Consider the following 19,261-nt stretch of genomic DNA (forward strand, 5'->3'; position numbering starts at 1 on the left):
TATTTTTTCATGTCTTACTGCACTTGCTAGTCTTCCAGGAAAATGTTAGAAGCAACATCATCAGGCATTCTTACCCTGTCCAACACATCAAGAATTTACCTTTGTTTCATCTTTAAGACAGGTGCCTGCTATGGTTGGTTCAAATAAATTTTATAGACACTATCAAGTTAAGAAAGTTCCTTCTAGACCTAATCTGTTCTGTTTTTATCATAATAATTATTACTGTAAATTGAGTTATGTTTTATTTTATCAAATATTTTTTCTGTATCTACTGGGAAAATCATGTTTCTTCTTCAGTTTCTTAGTGTGACGAACTAATATTAATATATTCTCTAATGTTATATTTGGTAAAAAGCATTTCGTTATGATGTACTTTGATGCATTGTTGGATTCAGTTTGCTATTATTTTATTTCATAATTTTTACATGCAATTTCATAAGTGATATTGGCTTATACTTTTTCCGTCTTATATTTACTTCGGTATTGGTCTCAAAGTGCCTCATTAAATAAACTGGGAAGATTTCCTTTTTTTTCCTCTCTCTTTTTCGTTTTTTTCAATGGAGACGAGGTCTTGCTATGTTGCCCAGGCTGGTCTCAAACTCCTGGGCTCAAGTGATTCCCCTGCCTTGGCCTCTCAAAGTGCTGGGATAAGAGGCGTGAGCCGCTATGCCTGGCACTTTTTTCTCTTTTGAAAGCTTTGTAAAATTGAGTTCAGCTATTCCTTTGGGTACAGTCACCTGGAAGATCAGAGCCCAGTGATAATTTTTGGTTTGTTTGTTCTGTGGTACAAATATTTTAAACTGCAAATTAAATTTCCTTTTATTTATAGGTATATTCAGATTTTAAGGCCAGGTGTGACAGCTCATGCCTGTAATCCCAATGCTTTGGGAGGCTGAGGCAGGAGGGATCACTTGAGTCCAGGAATTTGAGGCTGCAGTGGGCCATGATCGCATCACTGCACTCCAGCCTGGGAGACGGAGTGATATCTTGTCTCCAAAAAAGGAAAAAAAAAAAAAAAAAGACTATATTTCGTCTTTCTAGGCAGTTTTGGTAAGCTGTATTTTCCCAGAAATGTATTCATTTCTTCTAAGTCTTTAAATGTATTGCCTTGAGTTGTTCAATGCATTCAGATCTTTTATTCTGCTACTGCATCTGTAATTACTGTACTTATAGCTAATGCTGTTTATTTGTATCTTCTTTCTTTCGTCTTGATCAATCTTTCTAGAAATGTCTATGTAATTAGTCCTTCCATAGAACCTAGGAATTTACCCTCAAGATATATTCCACCAATATCACAAGATTATCATTCTGGCATTATTCATGATGGCAAAGTATTACAAATAATCTAATGTAAGAAATTATCTAAATAAATCATGGTACTTCCACTTAGTAGAATACTATACAGCTGTAAAAACGTAATAATGAAGAAGATCTCTATAAATCGATATACAGTGATTTTCAAGATATATCAAGTGGAAGAGCTGGGGCAGTGGCTCATGCCTGTAATCCCAACACTTTGGGAGGCTGAGGTGAGCGGATCACTTGAGGTCAGGAGTTCAAGACTAGCCTGGCCAACATGGCGAAACCCTATCTCTACTAAAAATACAAAAATTAGCCAGGCGTGGAGGCACACACCTGTAATCCCAGCTATTCAGTTAGGCTGAGGCAGGAGAATCGCTTCAACCTGGCGTCAGAGGCTGCAGTGAGCAGAGATCATGCCACTGTGCTCCAGCCTGGGCGACAGACAGAGTGAGACTCTGTCTAAAACAAACAAGCAAACAAACAAACAAACCCACAAAAACCAGATGTATCGAGCGAAAAAAACCATTGTGCAAAAGGGTGTACAGATACTTCTCAACTTATGATGTGGTTACGCCTGATAAACCCATCATAAACTGAACATACCGTAAGTTGAAAATGGGCATTTTGTTGACGTGATGGGATGTGGAACACAGAATGCAAAATTCAAAAAAACACTGGCAACAGAGTACACTGTAGTATGGGTTGTTTACTCCTGTGATCACATGGCTGACTGGGAACTGCACTGCCCAGCATGGTTAAAGTATCAATCACATATCTCTAGCCTAGGAAAGGATCAAAATTCAAAATTGCAAGTATTGTTTTCAGTGTCACATATCATAAAGTCAAATAATTGTAAGTTGAACCATCATAAGTTAGACACATCTGTATATAGTATACTACATTTTATATAAGAAAAAAGGGGGAAAGCAGATATTTGTATCTGTTTATTCTCACACAAAAAAAATAAGAAGGAGAAGTTGTTTACCTACAGAGGATAGGTGAGAAGGAGGTAGCAGGGATAGGAAGGGGAGTGGAACTTTTATGAGTATATCTTTTTAAATAGCTTGGACTTTTAAACTATTCCTATCTCCTAAATATCAAAAAATAATAAGAATGGAGAAACAACTAAAATGGAATGCCGACAGAAATCAGTTAAACCTATAACTGTACATCAAGTAGATAACATAAACACATAAGAAAAAAATTCAAGAAACTTTTGAACATGGTACTCTGACTGTGTACTCTCAATAGGATACTTTCTAAGGACAAAAAGAACTTCAAAGAAATCTTGGGCTTTAGTTAGTAGTATTTTGAGAGTGGTATTGATGTAGCAATTCTGAAAACTCTTATTTGTATGTATAAGATTTTGCAAGTGAGTAAATATACTGTTGGAATCTCATTAGGAGAAGGGAGATTCAAATACGAAATGGGAGAACAAATGAACACTGAGATGTTTGATGGGAATTACAGGCATCAGTATAAACTCATGAATTTTTAAAAGTTGTATCTCCTAGCTCTGTCCTCTAAGAATACCAAGAAGCAATGACACTCCAGTAACAATGAGTACACCCAAAATCAAGATCTTGGTTTCTAAGTATCATTTCCTTCTAAAAGGAAACAGGGCTCCTTGGAGAAATCAATTATTCTAGGATGGGGGCGAAGAAAGTACTGTACAGACAAATCTACTATAATCTCAGCACTTTAGGAGGCTGAGGTGGGAAGACTGCTTTCAGTCAGGAGTTCAAGACAAGCCTGGGCAACATAATGAGACTCCATCTCTACAAAAAAATTTTTGAGAAGTTAGCTGGGCATCGTGGCACATGCCTGTTGTCCTAGCTACTTGGGAGGCTGAGGCAAGAGGATCACTTGAGCCCAGGAGTTTGAGGTTCCAGTGAGCCAGGATCCTGCCACTGCACTCCAGTCTGGGTGACAGAGTGAGACAAAATAAAAGAAAAAAGAAAGAAAAAGGAAGGAATGAAGACAGAAAATGAAGGAAAGGAAAGAGGAAAGGAGAAAGGAAAAGAAAAGAAAAAGAGAAAGAGAAAAGAAAAGATGAACCTAGAATATCCTGTTGTGTCAGAGAGTACTGAAGCTCTCAAAGACTAAGGGGGCATGTCAAATAGAGAAACTGCTTTAAGGTTGGGTCAAAAGTGGCCCAATTTGCATATCAAAATAAATAATGACAGGAGTAAATTTTTACCCCTGAATTTAAAAAAAAAAAACACAAAGACTGTATTAACAGTATCTAAATACTGATAGTTTTAAGAAAACATTAAAGGAAGAGGCAGAAGGGAAACTCAAGAGGATGCCAACTAATTAACATGGAAGGAATAATATCTATGATATCTACAGGAAAATTTGATACTATGCAAATACTCTGTTCTCAATTAGTTTTTCTCCAATAGTTTTAACATCTGTTGGTCATTCTTGCTGCTTCCAGTTTTAGACTAATGTGAAAAATGCTACTACAAACATTCACATACAGATCTTTGTGTAAATAAACACATTCATTTATCTTGGATAAATACCTAAAAGTAGGGTTATTTGGTCATATTGTAAGTGCATCTTTAGCTTTATAAGAAACTGCAATACAGTTTACACACCACCTGCTCCAACCCAGGATCCATTCTCGGATCACACATTGCATTTATTATAGTTGTTACCTGCTTTTAGCTTCCCAGGTCTGTATCCAAGAGGAATGACGGCATATATCCACTAAAAGACTTGTACAAGCATGTTCAAAACAGCACTATTTGTTGTAAACCCAAAACTAGAAAAACCCAAATGTTCACCAACAGTAGTATGAATAAAGAAACTCTGAAAATTTATGACAATGGAATATTATACAGCAATGAGAAAAGAACAAACGAATGTTACAGACAATATGTGCAAATCTCACAATGTGGAGTAAAAGAAGACACACACAAAAAAGCACATGTTGATGATTCCATTTATATAAAGTTCAATAACAAGCAAAACTAAAATATAAAAGTCAGAAAAGTGATTTCCTATGGGGGTGGTGATTGGGAAGGACACATGTGAGGTTTCTGAGATGCTGATGATGCTCTAAATCTTTAAGTGAGCTGGCCAAAGTAGCTCAGTTGGGAGGGTGTCAGACTGTTCCTTACCTAAGTGATGTTTACTGAATATGCCTGCTTTTTTTTTTTTTTTTTTTGAGATGGAGTCTCGCTCTGTCGCCCAGGCTGGAGTGCAGTGGCACCATCTCGGCTCACTACACACTCCGCCTCCCAGGTTCACGCCATTCTCCTGCCTCAGCCTCCCGAGTAGCTGGGACTATAGGCACCCCCCACCACGCCCAGCTAATTTTTTGTATTTTTAGTAGAGATGTTTTACCATGTTAGCCAGGATGGTCTTGATCTCCTGACCTCATGATCCGCCCGCCTCAGCCTCCCAAAGTGCTGGGATTACAGGCGTGAATCACTGCACCCAGCCCTGGATATGCTTGCTTTTTGAAAATTTACCAAGCTGTACATTTATGATGAATGAACCTTTCTGTATGTTTTATTCCAATAAAAATAAAGAGTAAACATAATCCTGATTCTAAAACTAAGCAAAAAGAATGCTGAAAATTCTTTCTGAATTAATTTTAAACTTTGATTTTTCAGAAGGCATGCTTCCACTCCTACTTCCCAAGTTCTTTGAGAAAACTTCCCTATGACTAGCAGGTGCTAATGACAACAGTGGGGACAGAAAACGTGCAGGGAAGAAGGCAATTTTCGACTCCATGCTGGATTTAAGTCATCAGGCTTTTTATGAAAAGAGGTTTGTCAATCGGCGTCAAGAGATGCAGTAAGAAATACATATCATTTTATTTGGTAATCTCTCTCCAGGAATTGATTTATCCTAAATCAACAACTCAATTATCTGTGAGCAATAACATAAGTCAGACATTTAAAATTATTTTTTAGAAAAAGAAATCCTTTGAAGATAACACTTACAATTGGCGTCCCAAAAGGAATGTAACCTGTGAACGAGAAGAAAAGAGGCAGGCCTGATAATCCACCCACATCTCACCTGAGATACCCAGGAGCCTCTGGGTTAGGTCTCAGGCCATCAGTGGCCCTAATGAAGGGGTTCAGGTCAGTTAGGCGGGAGGCATCTCCAATCTCACAGACCCTTTCCGCATTCAGCCCTTGCCAGGGTTGTGTCCCCAGCCTCCTCTTCTCTGCTCCCCTTTGACCAGGCAGCTTTCACTCTCTCCTGGAACCCAGAGGCCTGTTCCTGCAGGCAGGGCTGCCCATGGCCTGGGGCATCACTGCTTCACACTTGGTGATCCTCCGACGATTTCCTGCGAGGCACGACACACCCTGCCCACGCTCACTACATGAGGCTGAACATCCTCCAAGGACCCCAGAATGTCTTCCTTCTTCCCTCGGCTTGTCTTTCTAACATAGGCCCTTACTTCCCCGGCCAGCATCATGACCATTTCTGGAAAGAAAATTCCCTCCCCACCTAAGCCATGCACCTCTAAGTGCCAGAACTTCTTAAATCTGTGGCATGGCCGGGTGCGGTGGCTCAAGCCTGTAATCCCAGCACTTTGGGAGGCCGAGACGGGCGGATCACGAGGTCAGGAGATCGAGACCATCCTGGCTAACACGGTGAAACCCCGTCTCTACTAAAAATACAAAAACTAGCTGGGCGAGGTGGCGGGCGCCTGTAGTCCCAGCTACTCGGGAGGCTGAGGCAGAAGAATGGCGTAAAACCCGGGAGGCGGAGCTTGCAATGAGCTGAGATCTGGCCACTGCACTCCAGTCCGGGCGACAGAGCGAGACTCTGCCTCAAAAAAAAAAAAAAAAAAAAAAAAAAAAAATCTGTGGCATCCCCAGTGGCGCAGCAGGGAGCTGGGGTGAAGCGCAGCCAGGCCCTGGGTACAGCCTCCTCGCTGCTCTCAGCCCTCGGGCGAGGCTCCCTCCACAGCCCCAACTGCTGTCAGTGGACAGCCTCTTGTCCCCAACCTCTAACCATGGCAGCCGGTGAGCAGTGGCTGGACAGCAGGATTGGGCTTATTGACTTGCATCTAAAGTGAAGCTTTGCTCCTGAGTGCGCATAATCACACACGCACATGAGCCATGGCTCTCCTACCCACTTCTCTCTGGGGAAGAGAACCAGAGTTTGATCAGGGCCTCAGAGGAATGCATGACTCAAAAAGCTCAAGAATTACAAGAGAAGCCAGGCTCAGGGTGAGAGCCTGCTGTGCCAGGTGCAGGGACTGGGGAGCATCTACAACCACAACTGTAAGATGCTCAGAGCCCTTCCCAGCTCTGGAAGGGCTTTGGGAGGCCAAAGCAGGCGCATCACTTGAGGTCAGGAGTTCAAGACCACCCTGGCCAACATGGTGAAAGCCCATCTCTACTAAAAAATACAAAAATTAGCCAGGCATGGTAGTGTGTGGCTGCAGTCCCAGCTACTCGGGAGGCTAAGGCAGGAGAATCACTTGAATCTGGGAGGTGGAGGTTGCAATGAGCAGAGATCACGCCACTACACTCCAGCTTGGGCAACAGAGTGAGACTCTGTCTCAAATAAAAAGAAAAAAAAAATGCTCAGAGCCTTGAAGTTTTGCATGGCAAAGCAAGGGGGTCACAGGGCACTCAACGCCCCAGTTTACACAATGGCATCACATGTCCACCTACTCCCTGGTTGTTTATTGCTCCCAATGAGGTCAGGCTCTCTGGGGGTGGGGACCCTGACTGACCCATTTGACTTAGACCGCCTTTCTCCAGCCCTCTGAGGCCTTCCCAAAGCAACAGTAGCAGTGCCCTCCCATCCCACCCTCATAACTCAAGGTGGGTGCACCCCATTGCACGGAGAAATGGCAACGAGGAGGCGTCAGCACATCCGTGAGTTTGACTGCAGAGACTCTCAGAACTGTTAGGGGGATAAGCATGCCAGCCTAGCTCGTGTACCTGCTAGTGCTTTCTAAGCCCTAAAGCCCACATAGACACAGCTACCCCTTCAGTGACCACTGGGACTTCCGGGGGCAGGGATCTTGTATTCCCCTCTGCCCCCTGGTCTCCACAGAACAGGAATCCCACCTTCTGTATGTGCACAGCAGTGCAGTAACAGTGCATCCATTCTGAAAGGAGGGCTAATTGCAGGACCAGAGAATAGAGAATTAAGCTGGAGACTGACTGCCTAAAAGGGGCAGGGCAGGGAGCAGGACTTGGAAGGAAACAGCAGGCTACACACTGGTAAGAGAGGGGGAATGACTTGTAGAAGCCAGGGCTTGCTCAGAGGAGGCATCACTGAGGCTGTCCTAGTGAGTGCTGAGTGACGTGGAGTGGGCGGTGCGGGGGACTGCCAGATTTGCCTGTGGAAGGCCCAGCTCCACCCCAACTGCTCAGGCAGAAAAGCCAGGCAAGCTCCATAGAGGATTCTGAGGCCTGGCCCCCGTCTTGTACAGGTGAGCTGAGGTGAATGTATAGGTGCAAATATGGCCACAATTGTGACAGGCTCTGTCCCCTCCTTAGGCCAAACCATCTGGACACTCCTGGAGCTGTGACTGGAGTAAGCACCCCAGGCTGACCAGAACCAGAAGGGCCCCAGGAGCTTACCTGACATTCTAAAGGGCATGAAGATCTTCTCATTGGTGTCCGGGTGTAGAATAGCCTGGAAAAAGCAGGAACAGAGAATGGGGTGGGGACAGGGGTGCAGGGAGGGAGAACAGGGAAGGGGAAGGGAGGAGGGAGACAAGCAGAGGCATTAGGGGAGGAAGAAGGCAAGAGGACAACTTCTCTGGGAAGATTCAGACACCAGTGGCTGTAAGTTGCCTTGTGGCCAGTTAGGCCTTTCCACCACCTGAGGCAAGAGAATACCAAACCATGGGCCATAAACAGATAGCATCCCTTCTCCTAACTTACCCTAAAAGCTGAATGCAGTGGACAGCAAAAGTCCATGGGGAATGGGATCGTGTCTAGGTAGGCACATAATAAGGATTTTGTGGACAGAGCCATGTCTCTTGCAGGAGCTCAGAGAACCCAGGCAAAGGCCAGCCTGGCCTGAGCTCCAGGCTTCAGAGACTCTGGCCCTTGGGTGCCAGGGCAGAAGGAAGGAGTGAAGGAGTCAAGGGCAAATGTGAGAGCCTGGAAGAGCCATGGGAGGAGGAGCTTCCACTAGATCCCTGGGACAGGGCAGGGTTGAGTCCAGGACAGCATGGAGAAGGAAATAGAGAATTCAAAACTGGATTACCTGCTTGATTTTCTGTGCACTCCAGAGCTGGAAGAAAGAGAGAGAAAGGAAAAGAAAATAAAGAACAAAAATCAAAAGCATATATTGGTTTAAGGTTTCCAACCCATGTTTTCTAACCCAGGGATCCAGCTCCAAAAGCATAAGCAGCTCGGGCTGTCCTTGCCAGCCCAGGCTGGGCAGCCGTCCTATCCTGGGGGTGGTATCAGAGAGTAAGGGCCAGAGAGGTCCCAGAATGGCAGAGCTAGGGGACCTAACACGGATCAATGAAGCCAGGGGTTCTCGACTCTGTCTGCACTTTAGAATTCCTTGGATAATTTTTTTCAGCATTTTCCTAAAGCTCCCTAGCTGACTCTAAGTCATAAGCAGGTAGAAACCTCTGATTTAAATGAAGATACTTCAATTGTCTCCCAGAATCACTAGTGGCAGCGTAATATAATTTTTTCAGAGATAGCCTAGATTCCCTGCTGTGCCACTTCTACCTTTGAGCCTCAGTTTCCTCATCTGTGGAATGGGCCTAATAGCCATGCCTCTAACACAGAGTCATTTAAGAGGTGAATGGGAAGCTCTTGGAGCAGTGTCAGCACAATAGCATGTGCTTATAAGTGCTTACTGTTGCTGACATTATTATGCCTGTTGTTATTATAAGAAGGCTGTAGGGAGAAAAAAGTTCCTTTCAAATGCTGATGAGGCTGTCTCTTTCCAGCAAAGAGACAGGTTGGAGAAACAGAATAATTTGTCAAATCCCTCAAATGACCTAAATACTGTATTGCATCGAATCTAAGACACCACTGATCCTAAGATATACTATTATGTGCCACATACGAAAGAAAACTGTGACCGTAATACCAAGACCCCCATCAATTAAAAGACTCATTTCATTTTACAGATGTTATAATGTGATAAATTAGGCCTTTTTTTTTTTTTTTTGGCGGGGGGGGATGGAGTCTCGCTCTGTTGCCCAGACTGGAGTGCAGTTGTGCGATCTCAGCTCACTGCAACCTCTGCCTTCCAGGTTCAAGTGATTCTCCTGCCTCAGCCTCCTGAGTAGCTGGGATTACAGGTACTCACCACCACGCCCGGTTAATTTTTGTATTTTTAGTAGAGACAGGATTTCACCATGTTGGTCAGGCAGGTCTCAAACTCCTGACCTCATAATCTGCCTGCCTCGGCCTCCCAAGGTGCTGAGATTACAGGTGTGAGCCACTGCGCCCGGCCCAGGCCTTTTCAAATCAAGGAAACATGGTAAATAAACATTTACACTGTCCGGGGGCCAGGCACAGTGGCTCATGCCTGTAGCCCCAACAGTTTAGGAGGTCAAAGCAGGAGGATCGCTGAGCCCAGGATCAGTCCACCCTGGGCAACAAAGGGAGACCCCATCTTTACAAAAACTCTTAAAAATTAGCAGGGCGTGGTGGCATGTGCCTGCAGACCCAGCTATTCAGGAGGCTGAGGTGGGAGGAACACTTATGCCCAGGAGGTAGAGGCTGCAGTGAACCATGATTGTGCCATAGCACTCCAGCCTGGATGACAGCATGAGAACCTGTCTCCAAAAAAAAAACACCAAAGGCCAGTATATATTTTTAATGGAGAAAGAAGGCTATGGGGCTAGAAGGAAGATACAGCCAGCAGCTGATGTTAAAGTTTTATAATAGAACGGTTGTTATGCCTCATGTATATGGCAATGTTGGTCATCTGGAACATAAATTAAGCTGCAGAAGTTAAGAAGGCTACTGGGTAGTAAAAATAGAAGTTATAAAATTGATACATTAAAGTTTATGCATTTTTCTCACAGCTGAGTCCCTCAAACCTTACTTCACAGCCTAATTAACTCTTATTTTAGACACATTTCCAACACACTTGATTGTCTGCTATTCCAGACCCAGGCAGATTAGAAGCAGTCGATGTTTAAAAAATAATAATTGGGGAACAGAGGGGACTGATGAGAGAAAAGTCAAAAAGTTGAATCACTGCTAGCACAAAGGTTAAGTGAGAGCCTAACAGCTAAGAGGTTATATATATATATATTTAAAAAAAAAATGATAAAAGGCCAATCCTCCCCTCTTTGCTCAGTAAGCAGCTTCCTGAAGTGCACCGTCAAGTCTGGGCTGTGTCCCTGGTGTGACCCCAGGCTCTGTACACAGACTCCTGACACCCCATACCCTCCACCCCAGTCAACCTTCTGCATCCTCTCCCTCTGGATTCACGGTCAGGCCACTCAGAGGTAGGAACTGGCTTTTCAGCACTGTCTCCTAGCACATTCCAACCCCACAGGGCCTGGAACACAGTAGGTGCTCAATACGTGCTTAATGGAGGAATATTGTCTTCTAAAACAGAAGTATATCTAGACTTAAGTTGACTTCTGATAAGGCACAGTGATGCCAAGGCACAGTTTCATCTCCTTTTCTTCCCAAGTCCTCGAGAAAAGAACAGCAAAGGAATAAACCAGCTGAAAACCCCCTCAGGGAGGAAGCGGACATACAGCAGGCGGAAGATGTCACACATCTTTGAAAGGTGGTAAGCTGATGAAGAGATGAGAGGTTGGCAATGTTGCAGAGGGTGGAAGTGTACCCCACATGCTCAGTGGGAGTGAGTGGGCTCAGCCCAACTAGAGCTCCAGACACCGTGAAGGTGCAGGCAACATGGCCAGAGAGCAGGGAGAGAGGTTGAAAATGTCCCAGCGCACGGAGCAGACGGAGCAGGGAGGCCCAAAGTTCCCGCCCAGGTAATGGAGGTTTATTCTCCAGAGAAGCTGAATCAGAACAGCCCAGACATGGTCACAGGCACAGGGGGACCAGGCAAGGGTCTGAGTGCTGAGTCTCTAAAGGAGCCCGTCTGTGTCCAGCTCCCAGGACACCACAGCTAGGAGGATGGAGACACCTTCTCCAGGGAAACAGAAAGGATCCCAGAGAAATGACCCACAAGAGGGCTGGATTCGTGGACAGGTCATCAGCGTAATGCTGAGAAGGAGGTCCCATTCCAGTGGTCTGATGCTACTGTCTTTTTTTTTTTTTTTTTTTTTTTTTTTACCCAGGCTGGAGTGCAGTGGTGTGATATCGACCCACTGCAAACTCCGCCTCCCAAGTTCAAGTGATTCTTGTGCCTCAGCCTCTCCAGTAGCTGGGATTAGAGGCATGCGCCACCACGCCTGGCTATTTTTTATTTTTTTAGTAGAGACAGGGTTTCGCCATGTTGGCCAGGCTGGCCTTGAACTCCTGCCCTCAAGTGATCCACTTGCCTCGGCCTCCCAAAATGCTGGGATTACAGGCATGAGCCACCTCACCCAACATGGTTGCTATCTTGACTTTAATACAGGCATTGCCACCTAAGGAATTTTGGTCAATGACAGACCACATATACAATAGTGGTCCCATAAGACTACAAGAGAGCTGGAAAATTCCTATGACCTAGTGACCTTGTGGCTATCTTAAAGTAATAGTATAATGCATTACTCACATTTGTGGTAATGCTGGCGTAAACCAACCTACTACATTGCCAGTCATATAAAAGCCTAGCACAACACCTGACAATAATAAACAATGTTACTGGTTTATATGTTTACTATGCCATGCTTCTTATTATTTTATTTATTTATTATTATTTTTGAGACGGAGATTCACTCTTGTTGCCCAGGCTGGAGTGCAATGGCACGGTCTTGGCTCACTGCAACCTCCACCTCCCAGGTTCAAGGGATTCTCCTGCCTCAGCCTCCCGAGTAGCTGGGATTACAGGCGCCCACCCCCATGCCCAGGTAATTTTTGTATTTTTAGTAGAGACGGGGTTTCAACATGTTGGCCAGGCTGGTCTCAAACTCCTGATCTCAGGTGATCCACCTGCCTCAGCCTCCCAAAATGCTGGGATTACAGGCATGAGCCACCGTGCCCGGCCACTTATTATTTTAGAGCATATACCTTCTATTTATATTTAAAAAAAAAAAAGTTAACTGTAAAACAGCCTCAGGCAGGCCCTTCAGGGGGTATTCCAGAAAGAGGCATACTTATCATAGGAGATGACACCTCCTGTGTGTTGCTGTTCCTGAAGACTTTCCAGTGGGACCAGATTTAAAAGACAGTGATATTGATGATCCTGACTCCATGTAGGCCTAGGATAATATGGGTGTTTGTGTCTTACTTTTTAACGAAAACGTTTAGAAAGGTTTTTAAAAAAGTAAAAATGTTTAAAAATAGGAAAGAGCTTATAGACAAGAATTTCTTTGTACAGTTGTACAGTGTGTTTGTGTTTTAAGCTAAGTATTATTACAAAATAGTCAAAAAGTTTTAAAAATGTACAAGTTTATGAAGTAACGCTACTGTAAGCTACAGTTAATTTATTTTGAAGAGAGAGCATTTTTACAATAAATTCAGTGCAGCCTAAGGATATGTGTTTATAAAGCCTACAGTAGTGCACAGTCACATCCTAGGCCTTCACATTCACTGACCACTCACTCACTCACTCACTCACTCACTCAGAGCAACTTCCAGTCCTGCAAGCTCCATTCATGGTAAGTGTTCTATGAAGGTATATCATTTTTTATCTTTTTTTTCTTTTTTTAGACAGGTCTTGCTCTGTCGCCCAGGTTGAAGTGCAGTGATATCATCACAGCTCACTGTAGCCCCCACCTCTCCAGCTCAAGCAATCCTCCCACCTCAGCCTCCTGAGTAGCTGGGACTACAGGCATGTGCCACCACACTTGGCTAACTTTTTGTGTGTTTTTGTAGAAACATGGTCTCCCTATGTTGCCCAGGCTGGTCTCCGACTCTCGGGCTCAAGCAATCCTCCCACTTCAGCCTCCCGAAGTGTTAGGATTACAAGCATGAGCCACCGTGCCTGGCCCCATCTTTTTAATCTTTTATGCCGTATTTTTACTGTAGCTTGTCTATGTTTAGATACACAAATACCATGTGTTCCAACTGCCTACAGTATTCAGTAGAGCACCATGCTGTACAGGTTTGTAGCCTAGGAGTAACAGGCTATGCCACACGGCCTAGGTGTGGAGTAGGCTCTACCATCTAGGTTTGTATAAGTGCACTCTATGATGTTTCCGTAATGACAAAATCACCTAATGTCGCATTTCTCAGAACATATCCCTGATGTCAAGTGAGGCATGACTTTATCTTTGAATTTGAGTTTCATAAGTTAAGCGCAGTGGGAGAATGGAGCACATGCCGGCAGCCTGGACCCTCAGCTCACACGTGGTCCTGTCTCCCACTGCCTCAGCCACCTCCCTGAAATGAGTTCTTGGCCACCCAGCGACTGCTGCAACCCTCCACTCCTGTCAGAGGCCTGGGCGCAGGGAGGGCCATGCAGGCCCCATGCATCAAGTTGTGAGGCAGGACTCCAGGTGCCTGTGAGGGTCTGCACTTTTCCCACGAGTGTCCCCTGTGGCTAAGGAAGAGAAACACTAAAGAGCAAATAAAAAAACACCTTGCCAGGATGAGAGAAGAATGGGGGAAGAGAGAGAACTCAGAAAGGAAGGAAAAGCTTCTTTTGCTTTTTGAACAGGGTCTTGCATTTCTATTTCGTATTGAGTCTCACCAATGATATGGTCAGCTCTGCCTAGAAATGCTGATATTTGGAGGACCCCAATGAAACAGATCACTGCTCAGTGAGCCTACACATGCATACACAGAAAATGAATTCTGAGGAAAGGAGACAATGTAGGAACTAAAGAATATTTTAAAAACACTCTAGCATCTTCAGAGCAGACAGACATGAAAGAGGAACAGGATACAATGAAAAAGAGGGAGGGGACAAATCCTGGCTCTGTCGCTTACTCCATGTGTGTCCCTGGGCAAATCACTTTGCCTCTGTGCCTGGTTCTCCATCAGTAACATGAATTGTTGTACGGGAGGGTGCCCTGGAGTCTGCATTTATGGGCACACAGCTAAGCCTATGATTCTCAGCCTCCCCCACAGTCAAGTGGCCTCCTGGTGCTGGCTAATGGATTGTGGGTGGAAATGACGTTCACCAGTTCCAGTCCCCGAAGCCTCCCAAGTGAGGCCCTAGAAGACACAAGTGAAAGGAGGCATCTTGGCATCATCTTTGGCCTCTGCCAGGTCCCCGAGTTGCAATGGAGTCAGATACGAATGAGAAACAGACCTGACTGTGTTCAGCCTCTGAAACCTGGGCGTTATTTGTACTAACATTTGGCTCAATCTGACTAACCCCAAGCGTTAAATGACATATGCCTATATAAAATATTTGACTCATAGAACGTGCTCAATAGTTTTGCCTAAAATAGAGGGAAGCAATTCAAATGAGCAGTTTTTTAAAGGAGTTAATCATCTTTCAAAGCAACTTCATCTCTATTGTTTTATCCACCAAATGCCTGGGAGGTAGACAGATGCTCTTTAGACTAGGTAAGGCATCTCAGAGAAACTAAGTGACTAAGCCAGGGCCCCAGGGGTCGGTGGCAAGATGGAGACAGGCACCCAGGCCTCCTCACCTGGGTCTCCCCCACACTGGAGCACATCAACATCTAAGGTTGGCCAGAATGACTTATTCACTTATTTAATCCCCTCAACAGCCCTAGGAGGTTGGGATTCATATATCTCCCATTTTTACAGATGTGGAAACTAAGGCTCAGAGAAATTAAGTGACTTGCCTGAAGTCCCACAGCAGGCTGGGCGTGGTGGCTCAGACCTATAATCTCAGCACTTTGGGAGGCTGAGGCGGGTGGATTGCTTGAGCTCAGGAGTTTGAGAATAGCCTGGGCAACATGGTGAAATCCCAACTCTAGAAAAAATAAAAAAATTAGCCAGGCACAGTGGCGTACACCTGTAGTCCCAGCTACTTGGGAGGCTGAGGCAGGAGAATCATCTGAGCCCAGGAAGCGGAGGCTGCAGTGAGCTAAGATCACGCCCTTGCCCTCCATCCTAGGTGACAGGAGTGAAACCCTGTTTCAAAATAAAACAAAACAAACAAAAAAACCTAAAATCAAACAAACAAAAAAACAAAGTCTCGCAGCACTGGGATTTGAACCCAAGCAGTCTGCCTCGAGAGTCCCTGCCCTTAACTACCACTTGCTTCCATCTCTAAAGGCTAGCTCGTCACTGCACTGTTCTGCCCCTCAGGCTTGTCATATATTTTGGAGATCTTTCCACATCAGTGCACAGAAAGCAGTCTTATTCTTCCAACCAAAACCCTTGAATGAATGAAAAAGTATATATATTTATGATATATAATATAATATATATATATAATATTTATATATACACACACACACACACACACACATATATTTGTCATTGTTGTAGAGATGAGATCTCGCTATGTTGACCAGGCTGGTCACGAACTCCTGGTCTCAAGCAATCCTCCTACCTGGGCCTTCCAAAGTGCTGGGATTACAGGCATAAGCCAGTGTGCCCAGTCCGAATATTTTATAAAATGTTTCCTATTGATGGACAGTTCTCTGGCATTAAGTACATTCACATCGTGGGCAGTCGCCATCACCACCATCCATCTCCAAAACACTGCCAGCTTCCCCACCTGAAATTCTCTACCCATTAAATGTGACCTCTCCATTCCTCCCTTCTCCAGCTCCTGGAAATCACTGTCTGCTTTCTGTCTCCACGACATTGACTACACTAGGTATCTCATATAAGTGGAATCACATAGTATTTATTCTTTTGTGACTGTCTTATCTTTCTGCTATTACAAATCATGCTCTAGTGAATTTCACTGGAGTTATTATATTGTGAGAATTTAAAGAAAAAGGATAAATTATATAGAGATTTCTGGCATAATACAGAAGGAACCAATGACAAGGGAGGGAAAGTGGGCAGTTGGGGGAGAGAAAAAGGGAAAGTTTTTTTTTAAAAAAAATCCCTATTCTTTTCATACCTTTAGAATTCTGTATCTTGTTCATATATTACCTACTTTAAAATATTTGTTTAAAAATTAAAGGTAACCACTAGAAAAATATAATAGAAGATGCACAAATTCCAAGCCCTTTATTGACCCTTATCCAACAAAAATCACATCCTGTTGTGTTGTCCATAGTCATAGAACAGAAGCTGGCAGGTGGCTGGCCTGCCACAATTCCCAGCCTCCTCTGCAATGAGGCTCGTCCATGTGGTTGAGACCCCCAGTGGCATCTGAGGGGAAGTGATGTGCCTTTTCCAGGCCAGTGCCTCCCCCTCCATGCTTTCTGTCCCCTTGCTGTGAGCCAGTGCAAGGATATGGCTGCAGCCCAGCCTCAGCCATGAAGATAGCACAACGCCCAAAGACACAGTAGAGAAACATGATGGAAGGAGCCTGGGTCCCTGAATAATCCTGTGGGGCAGAGCTACTTGCCCACCTGGAACTTGAGCTGTTACACAGGACAGAAATAAACTGTCTCATTTAAGCTAGTGCATTTGGGGATCTTTTTGTTACAGCAGCTAGTATCACTTTAACTAATATAACCCATTTGGGGTTATTGGAAACTGCTTCCAGTGATATCAGGAAAAGATTTCCAGGGAAGAAAGGAAGGAATGGAACCTAAAGTGGTGCTTGAGGCTCTTCTTGAGGCATCTGACAACACACCAGCCTCAGAGGTTTTGGGGTGAGGTGGGAGGAACATCTCCATTTTCAACAAAAATTCCTAGTCATGATCTTATCTTGTTTGGGCTGATCCCATCACCAGGCCACGGTGACAACAGTCAGGATCATGGACTTTGGCTCTCTCTTAGTCACTAACTTACATAGTCTGCCTCTGCAAATTACCTCACAGCTTAGACTTGTATTATTTTTAAAATTAGGCAGAAGCAGGGACAGGAGGTAGAAGCAAGTCTCTCCAGGGTCCCTTCCTGTCCTACGGTGTATGAGGCCAGGCCCAGCTTAGGGGGAGAACAGGACAAGGACTCAGGTCTGACTCCTTGGGTCTAGGCTTTTCCCTAGGACCTACCTGCTGGATCAAACGTTGACTTTAAGGGGTTAAATGTTGGATGCAAAAATGGCAGCAGGGAACGTACCACCCACAAGCCAAGAGCTGGTTGCTAGTTTGAAGTTTCACAAGCCAGTCCTGCGAACAGATGATAGAAAAGGATCATCCTAGGATGTCAAGAGTTCGACAGGAGGTCAAATAAGATGCAGTGAACAGGCCATCCATACTGGGAATCTAGGACAGGGAGCACCGCAGCATCTTCTCACTAGACCACTGAAGCATCTCCACTTTAAACTACAATTCCTGCTTAAGACCTCCTCTGGTGTGGGCTCAGTCCATCTCTTCTGTGCCTCTGCTGAGCATAAAACTATGCAGTTTTGATCCCTTGGGACCTACTGGCTCCAACAACAAATCAGTGTGGATATGAGACTTTGAACCTTGCTTGATTTCTCAACTTGGTGAATGAAGACATGGAGCAGGTGTGGAGAAGCAATCTGGGTGAGAGGTGGCTGGACAATCCCAGAAGTTGGCTAATTTCAAAAACAGCCAGCATCTCAGCTGAACTGCCATCTGAACCTATCTGAAGTTCGGTGTAGAGCCCAAGGGAGGGGCAGAGGACACTCACCAACCGGCCTTAGCCTTCTCGGGCAGAGCAGGGCACACCCCCAACACCCAGAGGGAGGAGGAACAGCCCAGCACCACCCCCAGTCTGGCTCGCTCCCCTTCCCCTCTGCCTCCTTCCAAGCTGCTTCTCCAAACCTCCCAAGGCAGCAAAGACAGAGCCTATTTAAAACAACCTCCAGAAGGTAATTAAACAGAGCCTGAAGGGGATCCTTCTGTAAGGCAAAGAATGCCTCCATAAAACAAACAAAAAAAAACTTCCTAATTTATCAGTTGGGCCAATTGCATTATACCTCACCATTAATTTTGTTACCATGGTTACTCCCAGGTAGTATGTGCCTATTGCAAGTCTATGTCGGGTGAGGGTACCCCCAATTCTACAGACTCACGAAAGAAGAGAGACTCTTCGCCTAGTTCTGCAGCATAGCACACAGCAGCAGTCGCAACTTCCCTATACACAGTTTGTTTCTATCCAGACCCGGGTTTAAATTCTAGATCTCCCACTTGCTGGCTATGTGTTTTAGGGCAATATACTTAACCTTTCTGAGCCTTCTCTTCCTCAATTGTAATGTGAGGATGTGAATACTTTCAAAGTTATTGTGAAAATTAATAATTAATTTATTTAACAAATACTTATCGAGCATCTGCTATGTGCTGAACACTGCTCTAGGTGCTAAGGACACATCAGTGACAAAAACGGGCCAAAATCTCTGCTTCTGTTGAGTTTAGAGGGTTGCACAGACAGACGAACAATATGCAACACAAACAATAAATAAGCAAATTATCTGATATGTTAGAAGGATAAGTGCTTCAGGAAACTAGGGAAAATAGAACAGGACAAGAGGATAGCAAGTGTGAGCAGGTGGAAGAGATGGAGATTACAGACATAAGTAAGGTGGTCAGGGTGGGTCTCATTGAGGTGATATTGGAAGAAACACTGGAAGGAGAGAATGAGTCACGCAGTTATCTAGTAGGAGACAGAACAGCTACTGCAAAGGCCCTGAGGCAGAAGTGGGCCTGTCTGGTATGTTTGAGAGACAGCAAGGAGACTGGTGTGACTGGAGTGGACCAAATAGGGGAGAACAGTAGGAGACAAGCTCAGAGAGGACTGGGGGCTTTGCAGGCCAGGTTAAGGACTATGGCTTTCACTCTAAGTGCAAAAGGGGACCACTATAGTTTCTACTAGAACAGTGGTTCCCAACTGGGGGGGTGGATTTTGCACCCAGGGACATTTGGTAACATCAGAAAACATTTTTGGTTGTCATGACT

General features: G+C 44.7%; 1 protein-coding gene across 30 annotated transcripts in view; it reads right to left on the reverse strand.

Annotated features, from left to right (window-relative positions):
- Positions 1 to 19,261, reverse strand: part of SFXN5 (sideroflexin 5) — a 133,387-nt gene that overhangs the window by 74,686 nt on the left and 39,440 nt on the right. For 29 of the 30 annotated variants that reach the window (XR_004054294.1, XR_004054306.1, XR_004054302.1 and 26 more), the window contains exons 4-6: positions 8,509 to 8,535; positions 7,875 to 7,929; positions 5,262 to 5,287 (exon numbers count right to left, since the gene is read on the reverse strand). Coding sequence is in view for 13 of the 30 variants with exons in the window: in XM_030920995.1 (XP_030776855.1) it covers positions 5,262 to 5,287; positions 7,875 to 7,929; positions 8,509 to 8,535 (108 nt within the window). In the remaining 17 variants the exon portion in view is untranslated. Of the gene's footprint in view, positions 1 to 5,261; positions 5,288 to 7,874; positions 7,930 to 8,508; positions 8,536 to 17,392; positions 17,510 to 19,261 lie in introns of all 30 variants that reach the window. The other variant, XR_004054299.1, reaches the window with a different exon arrangement.

The sequence above is a fragment of the Rhinopithecus roxellana genome, chromosome 17 (genome assembly GCF_007565055.1).
Source record: "Rhinopithecus roxellana isolate Shanxi Qingling chromosome 17, ASM756505v1, whole genome shotgun sequence".
Taxonomy (NCBI): Eukaryota; Metazoa; Chordata; class Mammalia; order Primates; family Cercopithecidae; genus Rhinopithecus; species Rhinopithecus roxellana.